The 12,661-nt window shown below is 49.5% G+C and overlaps 1 protein-coding gene across 1 annotated transcript in view; it reads right to left on the bottom strand.

Annotated features, from left to right (window-relative positions):
* Nucleotides 1-430: 430 nt before the first annotated feature.
* Nucleotides 431-12,661, bottom strand: part of LOC142182853 (ephrin type-B receptor 5-like) — a 38,690-nt gene continuing 26,459 nt past the window's right edge. Inside the window, exons 7-16 of the mRNA XM_075257624.1 lie at nucleotides 7,542-7,701; nucleotides 6,412-6,529; nucleotides 5,964-6,019; nucleotides 5,742-5,861; nucleotides 4,503-4,750; nucleotides 4,231-4,407; nucleotides 3,805-3,954; nucleotides 3,097-3,290; nucleotides 2,740-2,895; nucleotides 431-701 (exon numbers count right to left, since the gene is read on the bottom strand). Coding sequence (XP_075113725.1) covers nucleotides 593-701; nucleotides 2,740-2,895; nucleotides 3,097-3,290; nucleotides 3,805-3,954; nucleotides 4,231-4,407; nucleotides 4,503-4,750; nucleotides 5,742-5,861; nucleotides 5,964-6,019; nucleotides 6,412-6,529; nucleotides 7,542-7,701 — 1,488 coding nt within the window. The 3' untranslated portion in view covers nucleotides 431-592. The remainder of the gene's footprint in view (nucleotides 702-2,739; nucleotides 2,896-3,096; nucleotides 3,291-3,804; nucleotides 3,955-4,230; nucleotides 4,408-4,502; nucleotides 4,751-5,741; nucleotides 5,862-5,963; nucleotides 6,020-6,411; nucleotides 6,530-7,541; nucleotides 7,702-12,661) is intronic.

The following is a 12,661-nucleotide window of genomic DNA, read 5'->3' on the forward strand; positions in this document are numbered from 1 at the left end:
TATACAGTGTACAGAGCCCTCAGCTTTCAGGAGTATATAGAGCCCTCAGCTTCCAGCTGTATACAGTGTACAGAGCCCTCAGCTTCCAGGAGTATATAGAGACCTCAGCTTCCAGCTGTATACAGTGTACAGAGCCCTCAGCTTCCAGCTGTATACAGTGTACGGAGCCCTCAGTTTCCAGTATACAGTGCACTGCAAACATCTGATTGGTGCGGGGTCTGGTATTGGATTCTTGCAAATCTCAAATCCATCAATTACCCTAAGGACAGGTTATTCATTGTGAATCTTGGGTAACTCCTTTAAGCAACTCTAGAAGATAATCTCGTGTGTGAATGGCTCCCCCTTTATTTCCAGGTTATTGGGCACTGACCCCACCTCTGGTTATTGTACAGTCACCCCCGGTCTCTGCCCCAGCCCCTACCTCCTGAGTCTTAGAGCTACATCTGTTACATTGTATCTCTGCCTTAGTATCAGCCTTGAATTCCTTGAGAATATTTCGGAGTGTGTCAGTGTCTCCTGGCTGTATCCTCGAGCCCCCCCTCATCCGGCATCTGTTCATTTTTAGTGTCAGACTCCGAGGTCTGTCAATTCCTCAGACTTCCACCGGCTCCAGGGGTTGTAGATGAGCCTTCAAGAGCTGAATACTGCTAAGAATCTTCTTCTGGTGACCAGAAAGTGTCACTCCGATTAACTGGATATCTCTGGAAACGAAGAAAAACAAGTCAGATACAATAAGAGGCAAAAAAAAGCGGCTGCAAATGTAAAGGGCAAACGTCCCGAAAATCTAAAACCTGCTCTTCACGGTATCACATAGTACATGAGGCGGGATGAGGAAAGGTCCATCAAGTCCACCCAATGAGCCTACAGAATTAGGCATTTACCCCCCACCCCAAGGCTGATACCCATTTTCTCATGTTAGGGGGAAAAATCCCTTCCCAAATCCAGTAAAAACCCGGGAGCTCATCTGTACCAAAATCCAAAGGGCGGTTCAGATTAAAAAAAAAAAATAAATAAAAAAAACATTCAGCTACGGGAGAAATGTTTTTCGTGTTTTTTTCCGTACATAGAGATATCTGATGTCTGTTTCACTTTATTTTTCCACTTTTATTTGTGTTCTATGGAAAGGGGGTGATTTCAATTTTTATTTTTTTTTTGCTATATTTTTTTTTTTATTTTTTTAACTCTTATTTTTAGACCCATTATTGGTGTTTTCTCCCATCGGGTCTGATCACTAATTCATTGCAATGAATTGCAAGTTGGCGCCATTTATATTACAGTCTCCATTAGAGCCCCCTGTAATAGAATGCAATGCCAGACAAACAATGGATTGTTGACCCTGGACCCCAAAATGGCGCCTCTGTCAGCTTAATGTGGACACCGATCCTGGGCATTAACCCCATGCGTCTGCGGTATAATATAATAGAGACCAGGCAGCTATGGCTATATAAATAGTAACAGTACAAGGGATGCCAGGAATGGGTTAAGGCTGAAGCCCCACATTGCAGTAATGCAGCTTTTTTAGTTGCAGATTTTGCAATGTTTTTGATTGAGCAAAAGGGAGAAGTCTAAGAACTCCCCAGATCTTTCCCCTTCCTGTAGCCATTCTTGGCCTTGGTTGCTGCAAAATCTGCAACATGGGGTCTCAGCTTGTTGTAGCTGCTCTCACATGCACTGACTGCTGCAAATGATTCCTTTGGTTGGAAAGGCCCCGCACCCGCCAACCAGCAGGAACTTATCACCTCTTAATTAGGTAACCGCACCCCCAGCTACTGACCTGTGCACCTGACACTTAACCCCTGCACAAGAATTTTGCAAACTTGTACTGGAACCCTGTTATATACTGCTCAGTACAGTATGGGAAACAGATATGGCTACAATGTATAAGCTGTAACACTGTGATCACCTGATATACAGCGTATAATACACGCTATGCAGCGCCACCCTCAGCAGTGCACACAAACCGCACATACGTCCCACTTAACCCCTTCCTGCCGGCGCATTTTTTGATTTTCGTTTTTGACTCCTGACCCCATAACTTTTATAATTTCCATTCTCAGAGCCATGTGAGGGCTTAATATTTGCAAAACAATTTTTCTTTATAATGTTCCCATTTATTATTCTGTACAATGTATTGGGAATCCGGAACAAAATTCAGAAAGGGGTGGAATTGGAGAAAAACTGCATTTGTGCGACTTTCTTACGGGTTTCGTTTTTACGACATTCGCTCTGCAGCCAACATGACCTGTCACCTGTATTCTATGTTTCGGTACGATTCCGGGGATACCAAATTTATTTACATTTTAATCCCTTAACAAAAACCCAAAACGCTGCAAAAAAAAAAAAAAAAAAAAAAAATTGGAAAAAAAACATTTCCTAATTCCTGGTGCGGATTTTTTCCTTGCCAAATTCGGTGTGTGGATGGACTCTTATATTTTCATGTACAGGGATGTATAGGGCGTCTTTTTTTTTTGTGGGACCGGGTGTACTTTTTAGTTCCACCATTTTGGGGAATGTCTGTCACTTTGATCACTTTTTATTCAAATTGTAATCAAAGGCGAAAAAATGGCGGTATCCAAATACGCTCGCTGTATCTCTCAGCTCGTAACGTTGGTGAGCCTGACCTATCCACGTGCGGAGTTGGGTTGATATGACGGGTTGGACATGTTGGAACCTGGAGAAGAATTGAACCACAAATTTCTTTACACAATTGTTACTCTTTACGAAATTGTTCTTTCTTACTCTGCTGTCAGTCGGGAGATGGCGTCCAGTGTTGTGTATCCGGCTTTGTCAAAGTTTTCTTTGTATCGCTCCATCTTTATGGCTTCCAACCACTCGTGAGGTGAGGAGAGGGAGGGGAAGTCTGGAGGACAATTACTGAGGAGCGGCTGCGAGGGTCTGAGGAAGAAGAGGAGGTGAAACACGTCACATTGCTTTTAGGTTCAAGAATTTACATAGTAAGTGGAATAATGTGACAGGTTCTTGAGACGATGGGTCATAACTCCAACCAAGATGTTATTTAAGGGGAAATCAAGTTGTCACCCCCAACAAACTCCACACCCATGATTAGACCCCTCCAGAATATCCGGTTGCGCTCACCTGCTGCTTGACACACCAACTGTTTTTAAGCAATTAGGATTTCTAATCATCCGGTCCAAGGAGCTGACAATCTGCTCAAATCGAGGCCTCTGAGATCGATCGCGCTGCCAGCAGTCCAACATGAGGAGGTGAAGTGCGCTGGGGCAGTCAGGGGGAGGGGGCAGGCGGTACTCCTGCTCGATGGCATCTAATACCTGGTGAATATAAAGCAGAAAGGACGTAGGCAGGGGGGCCCAAAGGGGTGGAGGAGGTCTCAGCACCCCCCATACAGAAAGCCTGTGAGTCCTGCTCCCCCCCATACAGAAAGCCTGTAAGTCCTGCTCCCCCCCATACAGAAAGCCTGTGAGTCCTGCTCCCCCCCCATACAGAAAGCCTGTGAGTTCTGCTCCCCCCCATACAGAAAGCCTGTGAGTCCTGCTCCCCCCATACAGAAAGCCTGTGAGTCCTGCTCCCCCCCCCCACATACAGAAGGCCTGTGAGTCCTGCTTCCTCCCCATACAGAAAGCCTGTGAGTCCTGCTCCCCCCCCCATACAGAAAGCCTGTGAGTCCTGCTCCCCCCCATACAGAAAGCCTGTGAGTCCTGCTCCCCCCCCCCATACAGAAAGCCTGTGAGTCCTGCTCCCCCCCATGCAGAAAGCCTGTGAGTCCTGCTCCCCCCCACACACAGAAAGCCTGTGAGTCCTGTTCCCACCCCTGTGAGGGGTCACCTCTTGGTTGCTCATGTCCCAGTAGGGTCGCTCCCCATAGGAGGTGACTTCCCACATGACAATTCCATAGCTCCACACATCACTGCCGCTGGAGAACTTGCGTTGCTGGTGAGCTTCTGGTGCCATCCAACGTAGAGACTGTCTTCCGACCTAGAAGACAATGGCAGATACTCAGCAACATTGTGAGGAGCATGCTTAGTTAGAGGACAGGTCCTCACGTATCCACCTGCTTTAGACCTTCATGTGGCTCTTACTCTCTTATTTGTAACAATGTTACCAGTGATGGAACTTCCATCGGTTCAGGCCAAGAGATTGAGAAGAAGCTCTTAGCCTCCTCTGCAAGGATTGAGAGTACATTGTCCGTGTCAACAATTTCACCACATTTTTTAGTTACTTTCACAGTCTTGGTCAGTGTTACAGACTTACGACGTCTAAGGGTCCACGTAGTCCGGACACCTTGCACACCAGTTGTCCATTCACCAAGATACTACGAGCTGCAAGATTTCTGTGGACATAACTTCTATCTGACAGATATCGCATACCGGATGCCACGCCGCGGAGCATGGAGACCATCTGTAGGGCAGAGAGACCACCCTCGCACTGCTGAGATACAAGAAGAAGGAGATACTCTAAGAACCAAGGAGCCATTGTGATTATATCCAGTAATGATCCTGTGGGTCGAGAAAGTCATCACCTACCCGCAGATACGCGTCCAGAGCCCCATTCTCCATGTACTCTGTAAGGATCATGATGGGGCGACTGCGAGTCACCGCACCTTCTAGACGGACCACATTGGGATGGTCGAACTGTCCCATGATGCTGGCTTCACCAAGGAAGTCTCCTCGTTCTTTGTCACCGCTCCCTGAGCGTAGCGTTCGTATACATACACCGATGTCCCGCTTACCTGGGAGACACAGGCGACCACGACAGACATCCCCGAAATCTCCTGCAAGGAAGAAAATCAGTAATGTGGATACAAGTTTCTCTTCTGTTAGACTAGTCAGTAGTGTATTCACTATGTCCTTCAGATATGCTGATTGTAGTGTGAATGGGAAGATCTCTCTATATTATATTATACTAGCTATAACCCGCGACTTCGTCCGCTGTCCCCTCACCCTTGTGCGAACCACCTGCAGCGCGGCCCGTGCCCCCCATGGCCCTTTCCTTGCGGCCGGTGCGGGCCCCTCCCACAGCATCATGGGTTGGGACCCCACGGCCCCGATGTTGCACCTCAGGCCCTCCCCTTTCCCCCCACCCACGTCCCCGGTCCCCTTCCCCCCTTTACAGATTACAGTCACCTCCTACATCTACCTCTTCCCCCCCCCCACCTACCCGTGACCCCGGTTACCCTCCTCCCCCTTTGCACATGTGCAATCTGGCCCCCTACTTACCTTCTGCCCTCTGGTGCCAACCTCCCCCCTCCCTAACCTCATGGCTGCAGCTTCAGCGAGCATGTGCGGTCCTTCCCATGCCGTGTGTGTTCCCAGCCGCACAGTTTGTGGGTCAGTGTGGCTGGGCTTATTCGGGCCGGGTGCGCTGCTGCATGCTACGCCGGCCTGAGGCCATGTGTGGCCGGCCGGCACGTCACCATGCGGGCAGCAGCCATATTGAGCAAAGGGTCCACGCGCGCTGGCCAGGCCCACAATTCGGCACCAACCTATGGGCTGCTGTGCTGGCTCCCTATCCCACGCACACACTGCCATGCACCAATAGGAGTGGAGTGTAACTACCTGCACGGACGTCAGGCCCGGGCCGACAGCGGAGCAGGAGACAACTTTTGAGGGTCGCGGTGGCGTTTTGGGGTGAGTGAGACACTTTAAAAGTAGCCTATTACCCCTTCCTGGCCAATATGTAGGTGTGTGTGAAATTTCTAGGAAATCCATTCAGCCGTTCGGGTGTGATTGAGGAACAAACATCCAAACAAATCACAGCATTACCTGTTCCAGTCACCTCTTCAATCTTCACGAAAGATACATCAATCTCTCGAGCAAACTCCCGTACGGCTTCTGTCGGGTCCTCGTATGTGGATGGATCGATATAATATTTCACTCCTAAACCTTAATAGAACAGCCAATGACGTAGACAAATATTTTAATGGCAACGACCCAGTGCCCGTATTACTCTCCTCGCTGCTCTGCCCCAGTGACGGCCGCACTCACCTCTCGAGCTGATATAATGCTGCAGTCTGTCCGTATACGGAGTCTCTCGTCTTTTGCTAAGATCACAACAGAATAGATAAAAGTAAATATCCATAAAACACAAAGTCAATGTGCAGCGCGGCCTCATCTGCCCACATATCCTATAGTAATACACGTAACGTACATTTTTCTAGGTGGGATATAACCAGAGCTACAGCCATTGGAAGTGACCATCCCCCTTGGAAATTCTACTAACTCTACCTACTACATTGTGTACAGGGGTACGGACAGTCTCCCTGGTTAGGACATTGCTAATGGGAACTTATAAGCCTGTTTTATATTAAAGGAAAGTTAGATAGGTTAACTAAGTATATTACACTTTAAACTGAATTGGAGTTGGTAACATTCTCTGATTCCGTCTCCAACTCCACAGACTTATGGATATTTCTATGAAAAGCCATAAAATCACCCTTTAAAGAGAAGAATCAGGACGAGGAGGATGGAGAGACCGATGAAGGCCAAAGCCCCGAGGCAGGAGCCGACAATAAGAGGTAACTTGTCCTGGGATAATTCCGACTTCTCCCCACCTGGAAAATGAAAACATCAATTATTATGTTATTATAGGATATGATATTACAGTATATCATTGTTACATTGTTATGTTATATTATTGTTACATTGTGTTATTGTTACATGATATTGTTACATTGTGTTATTGTTACAATATATTGTTACATTGTTACGTTATATTATTGTTACATTGTGTTATAGTTGCATGATATTGTTACATTGTATTATTGTTACATTATATTGTTACATTGTGTTATTGTTATATTACATGAGTATTACAGCCATGCTATCGCCTCGCTGTTCCCTTGTGTCGCCTTTGCCTGACCTTATTTTACTTGCTGCCCCTTATATAACTTACTTACATGGACAAACTACATTTCCCATGATCCATCTGCTCACTCTCTGTGTGCCCCTCCCTTCTTCACTATCACCTTCAATGAAATCACAAGTGATAAATCCCTCCCACTTCAGAGTTCATGTTGTATTTGCTGGCTGCACTGCTCACAGGGAGGGGTAGTGAACTTGTAAATGAAACGTCACAGCTGAGATCAATGACCTGACAATAAATTATGTAATCAATGCTGTATTTACAGAAGATATATATCAGGGTGCGTTTTGTATCGATGCATCTTGTTATTCGGCCCATATTTCTTCAAATCTGGATAACCCTTTTAGACTTTGCCGGATCTGCACCGCACGAGGCTGCTTTTATGTCATAGTCAATCCACTATAGGCAAGTCATCAGCACGGCCCCGTCTTTCCATATTCCATATCTCATGGGCCCTTTGCTTTTCCTCGAGTGCCGCCTGATCTACATAATATATGTCCTCTGCAGCTCTCGTATATAATTCATCCCCACTGCTCTGACATGTCGAGGGCTTGCGGCCAGACACACGACACGCACTAGATGGATCGGCTTTGACTAATTGCTTTGCTTGTCTTTGTGTATCAATGAGCGTTGCCGTCTCTGAGGCTTGTGATACATAATTCAGCAGAGTATGGATTACCGTGCTGCGCCGCGCCGCTCACCTCCCAGCAGGGTCTGGAAGTACATGTTCCCGCTGTAGGCGCCATAGCCTCGCTCCGTTCTCGCTCTCACCTGGAAGGAATAAATTGCCCCCGGGTTGAGTCCACCGACTGTCGCCGTGTTAGTCTCACTGATCAGAGACAGGGACTCGCCCTCGTCTGCCTGCGGGGCAGAAACACAGAGACCCCCGGGGGGGTTATAACAATATAACACGTACAGAACACACCTATAGAAAGCCCATATATAGTCTGATCTCATCTATAGGTGAAGAATAGAGATGAGCGAACACTAAAATGTTCGAGGTTCGAAATTCGATTCGAACAGCCGCTCAATGTTCGTGTGTTCGAACGGGTTTCGAACCCCATTATAGTCTATGGGGAACAGATACTCGTTAAGGGGGAAACCCAAATCCGTGTCTGGAGGGTCACCAAGTCCACTATGACACCCCAGGAAATGATGCCAACACCTCTGGAATGACACTGGGACAGCAGGGGAAGCATGTCTGGGGGCATCTAACACACCAAAGACCCTCTATTACCCCAACATCACAGCCTAACAACTACACACTTTACACACTCAATACCACCTCTCTGACAGTAGGAAAACACCTTGAAACATGTGTATTTGGCACTTGCAGTGAGGAGAGCTTGTCACCAGCAGTGAATTTGGCCCTTGTAGTAAGTTGAGGTTGGCACCAACATTTGTTTTGAAAATCAGGGTGGATTGAGCCTCTAACCAGCAGAGTTTGGGCAAATTCATGGTGGAGGGAGCCTCTAAAAACCCCAGTTTGGACCAATTCATGGTGGAGGGAGACTCTAACCAGCCCAGTTTGGGCAAATTCATGGTGGAGGGAGCCTCTAAAAAACCCAGTTTGGACCAATTCATGGTGGAGGGAGCCTCTAACCAGCCCAGTTTGGGCAAATTCATGGTGGAGGGAGCCTCTAACCAGCCCAGTTTGGACCAATTAATGGTGGAGGGAGCCTCTAACCAGCCCAGTTTGGACCAATTAATGGTGGAGGGAGCCTCTAACCACCCCAGTTTGGACCAATTCATGGTGGAGGGAGCCTCTAAACAGCCCAGTTTGGGCAAATTCATGGTGGAGGGAGCCTCTAAAAAACCCAGTTTGGACCAATTCATGGTGGAGGGAGCCTCTAACCAGCCCAGTTTGGACCAATTAATGGTGGAGGGAGCCTCTAAACAGCCAAGTTTGGACCAATTCATGGTGGAGGGAGCCTCTAAACAGCCAAGTTTGGGCAAATTCATGGTGGAGGGAGCCTCTAAAAACCCCAGTTTGGACCAATTCATGGTGGAGGGAGCCTCTAACCAGCCCAGTTTGGGCAAATTCATGGTGGAGGGAGCCTCTAAACAGCCCAGTTTGGGCAAATTCATGGTGGAGGGAGCCTCTAACCAGCCCAGTTTGGACCAATTAATGGTGGAGGGAGCCTCTAACCAGCCCAGTTTGGACCAATTAATGGTGGAGGGAGCCTCTAACCACCCCAGTTTGGACCAATTCATGGTGGAGGGAGCCTCTAACCAGCCCAGTTTGGACCAATTAATGGTGGAGGGAGCCTCTAAAAAACCCAGTTTGGACCAATTCATGGTGGAGGGAGCCTCTAAACAGCCCAGTTTGGGCAAATTCATGGTGGAGGGAGCCTCTAAAAACCCCAGTTTGGACCAATTCATGGTGGAGGGAGCCTCTAACCAGCCCAGTTTGGGCAAATTCATGGTGGAGGGAGCCTCTAAAAAACCCAGTTTGGACCAATTCATGGTGGAGGGAGCCTCTAACCAGCCCAGTTTGGGCAAATTCATGGTGGAGGGAGCCTCTAACCAGCCCAGTTTGGACCAATTAATGGTGGAGGGAGCCTCTAACCAGCCCAGTTTGGACCAATTAATGGTGGAGGGAGCCTCTAACCACCCCAGTTTGGACCAATTCATGGTGGAGGGAGCCTCTAAACAGCCCAGTTTGGGCAAATTCATGGTGGAGGGAGCCTCTAAAAAACCCAGTTTGAACCAATTCATGGTGGAGGGAGCCTCTAACCAGCCCAGTTTGGACCAATTAATGGTGGAGGGAGCCTCTAAACAGCCAAGTTTGGACCAATTCATGGTGGAGGGAGCCTCTAAAAACCCCAGTTTGGACCAATTCATGGTGGAGGGAGCCTCTAACCAGCCCAGTTTGGGCAAATTCATGGTGGAGGGAGCCTCTAAACAGCCCAGTTTGGGCAAATTCATGGTGGAGGGAGCCTCTAACCAGCCCAGTTTGGACCAATTAATGGTGGAGGGAGCCTCTAACCAGCCCAGTTTGGACCAATTAATGGTGGAGGGAGCCTCTAACAAGCCCAGTTTGGACCAATTAATGGTGGAGGGAGCCTCTAACCACCCCAGTTTGGATCAATTCATGGTGGAGGGAGCCTCTAACCAGCCCAGTTTGGACCAATTCATGGTGGAGGGAGCCTCTAAAAAACCCAGTTTGGACCAATTCATGGTGGAGGGAGCCTCTAAACAGCCCAGTTTGGGCAAATTCATGGTGGAGGGAGCCTCTAAACAGCCCAGTTTGGGCAAATTCATGGTGGAGGGAGCCTCTAACCAGCCCAGTTTGGACCAATTAATGGTGGAGGGAGCCTCTAACCAGCCCAGTTTGGACCAATTCATGGTGGAGGGAGCCTCTAAACAGCCCAGTTTTGGCAAATTCATGGTGGAAGGAGCCTCTAACCAGCAGAGTTGTGGGAAAGCAGGGTGGAGGGAGCCTCTAACCAGCAGAGTTGGTGGAAATCAGGGTGGAGGGAGCCTCTAACCAGCAGAGTTGGGGGAAATCATGTTGGAGGGAGCCTAGTATTAGCAGAATTGTGCAACGCTTATGGTGGATGAGTATGAGGATGCGGAGGAATTGGAGAGGTTGAGTACAGACATGGAGTTTCATGTTGGGGTGCTTTACACAGGTGGGCACAAAAATGAAGGCTCTATCCAGTGGTGGTTCATTTTTATCAAAGTGAGCCGGTCGGCACTCTCAGCTGACAGACGGGTGCGCTTGTCAGTGATGATGCCACCGGCTGCACTGAACACCCTCTCAGATAGGACGCTGGCGGCAGGACAGGACAGCACCTCCAAGGCATATAGGGCAAGTTCAAGCCACAGGTCCAACTTCGACACCCAATACGTGTAGGGCGCAGAGGGGTCGGAGAGGACAGGGCTGTGGTCGGAAAGGTATTCCCGCAACATGCGCCTATACTTCTCACGCCTGGTGACACTAGGACCCTCCGTGGCGGCACTTTGGCGAGGGGGTGCCATCAAGGTGTCCCAGACCTTAGACAGTGTGCCCCTCGTTTGTGTGGACCGGTGAGAACTTGGTTGCCTACTGGAGGAACTGCCCTCCCTGCCGCCACCGTCACATGCTGGAAACATCTCCATCATATTCTGCACCAATTGCCTGTGGCAAGCATTGATGCGATTGGCCCTCCCCTCTACCGGAATAAAAGACGAGATGTTGTTTTTATACCGGGGGTCAAGGATAGCAAAGATCCAGTACTGGTTGTCCTCCATGATTTTGACAATACGCTTGTCGGTTGTAAAGCACCCCAACATGAACTCAGCCATGTCTGCCACAGTGTTAGTTGGCATGACTCCTCTGGCCCCACCGGAAAGTTCAATCTCCATTTCCTCCTCATCCTCCATGTCTACCCATCCGCGCTGCAACAATGGGACGATTCGAAGTTGCCCGGAAGCCTCCTGTATCACCATCACATCATCGGACAACTCTTCTTCCTCCTCCTCCTCCTCCTCCTCCTCCATTAAACGCAGTGAAGCAGACAGATGTGTGGACCTACTCTCCAGCTGTGACGGATCGGATGCTATCCCTAACTCCTCTGTGTGATCTGAGTTATCCCTGATGTCAATCAGGGATTCTCTCAGAACACACAAGAGCGGGATTGTAAGGCTCACCATCGCATCCTCAGAGCTCACCCTCCTTGTGGACTCCTCAAAGACCCGTAGGATGTCACAAAGGTCTCTCATCCATGGCCACTCATGGATGTGAAACTGAGGCAGCTGACTTTGTGGCACCCTAGGGTTTTGTAGCTGGTATTCCATCAAAGGTCTCTGCTGCTCAACCACTCTATTCAACATCTGAAACGTTGAGTTCCAGCGTGTGGGGACGTCGCACAAAAGCCGGTGTTGTGGCACATGCAGGCGTTGCTGGAGAGATTTTAAGCTAGCAGCGGCTACTGTCGACTTGCGAAAGTGGGCGCACATGCGCCGCACTTTCACCAGTAGCTCTGGAACATTGGGGTAGCTCTTTAGGAAACGTTGCACCACTAGGTTGAAGACGTGGGCCAGGCATGGAACATGTTGGAGTCCGGCAAGCTCCAGAGCTGCTACCAGGTTCCGGCCGTTATCACAAACGACCATGCCTGGGCCCAGGTGCAGCGGCTCAAACCATATTGCCGTCTCATCGAGGAGGGCATCCCTCACCTCGGAGGCAGTGTGCTGTCTGTCCCCCAAGCTGATCAGCTTCAGCACAGCCTGCTGACGTCTACCAACGCCAGTGCTGCAACGTTTCCAACTCGTAGCTGGGGTCAATCTAACAGCGGAGGAGGAGGCGGTGGCGGAGGAGGAGGCGGTGGCGGAGGAGGAGGCAGTAGAGGAGGAGGAGGAGGGGGGTGTTCTTCTCGTGTCCCTGCCAGGAATGTTAGGCGGGGAGACGAGGTACACCGGGCCAGTTTGGGAAGCAGTCCCAGCCTCAACTACATTCACCCAGTGTGCCGTCAGTGAAATGTAGCGTCCCTGTCCGCATGCACTTGTCCACGCGTCGGTGGTCAAGTGGACCTTTGTGCAAAGCGCGGAACTAAGGGCCCGCCTGATGTTGAGTGACACGTGCTGGTGCAAGGCGGGGACGGCACACCGGGAGAAGTAGTGACGGCTAGGGACGGCATAGCGAGGTGCCGCAGTTGCCATCAGGTCCAGGAAGGCGGGAGTTTCAACAAGCCGGAACGCCAACATCTCCTGGGCCAGCAGTTTAGCGATGTTGGCGTTCAAGGCTTGCGCGTGTGGGTGGTTAGCAGTGTATTTCTGCCGCCGCTCCAATGTCTGAGAGATGGTGGGTTGTTGTAAAGAAACGCCTGATGGTGCC

The sequence above is a fragment of the Leptodactylus fuscus genome, chromosome 10 (genome assembly GCF_031893055.1).
Source record: "Leptodactylus fuscus isolate aLepFus1 chromosome 10, aLepFus1.hap2, whole genome shotgun sequence".
Classification (NCBI taxonomy): domain Eukaryota; kingdom Metazoa; phylum Chordata; class Amphibia; order Anura; family Leptodactylidae; genus Leptodactylus; species Leptodactylus fuscus.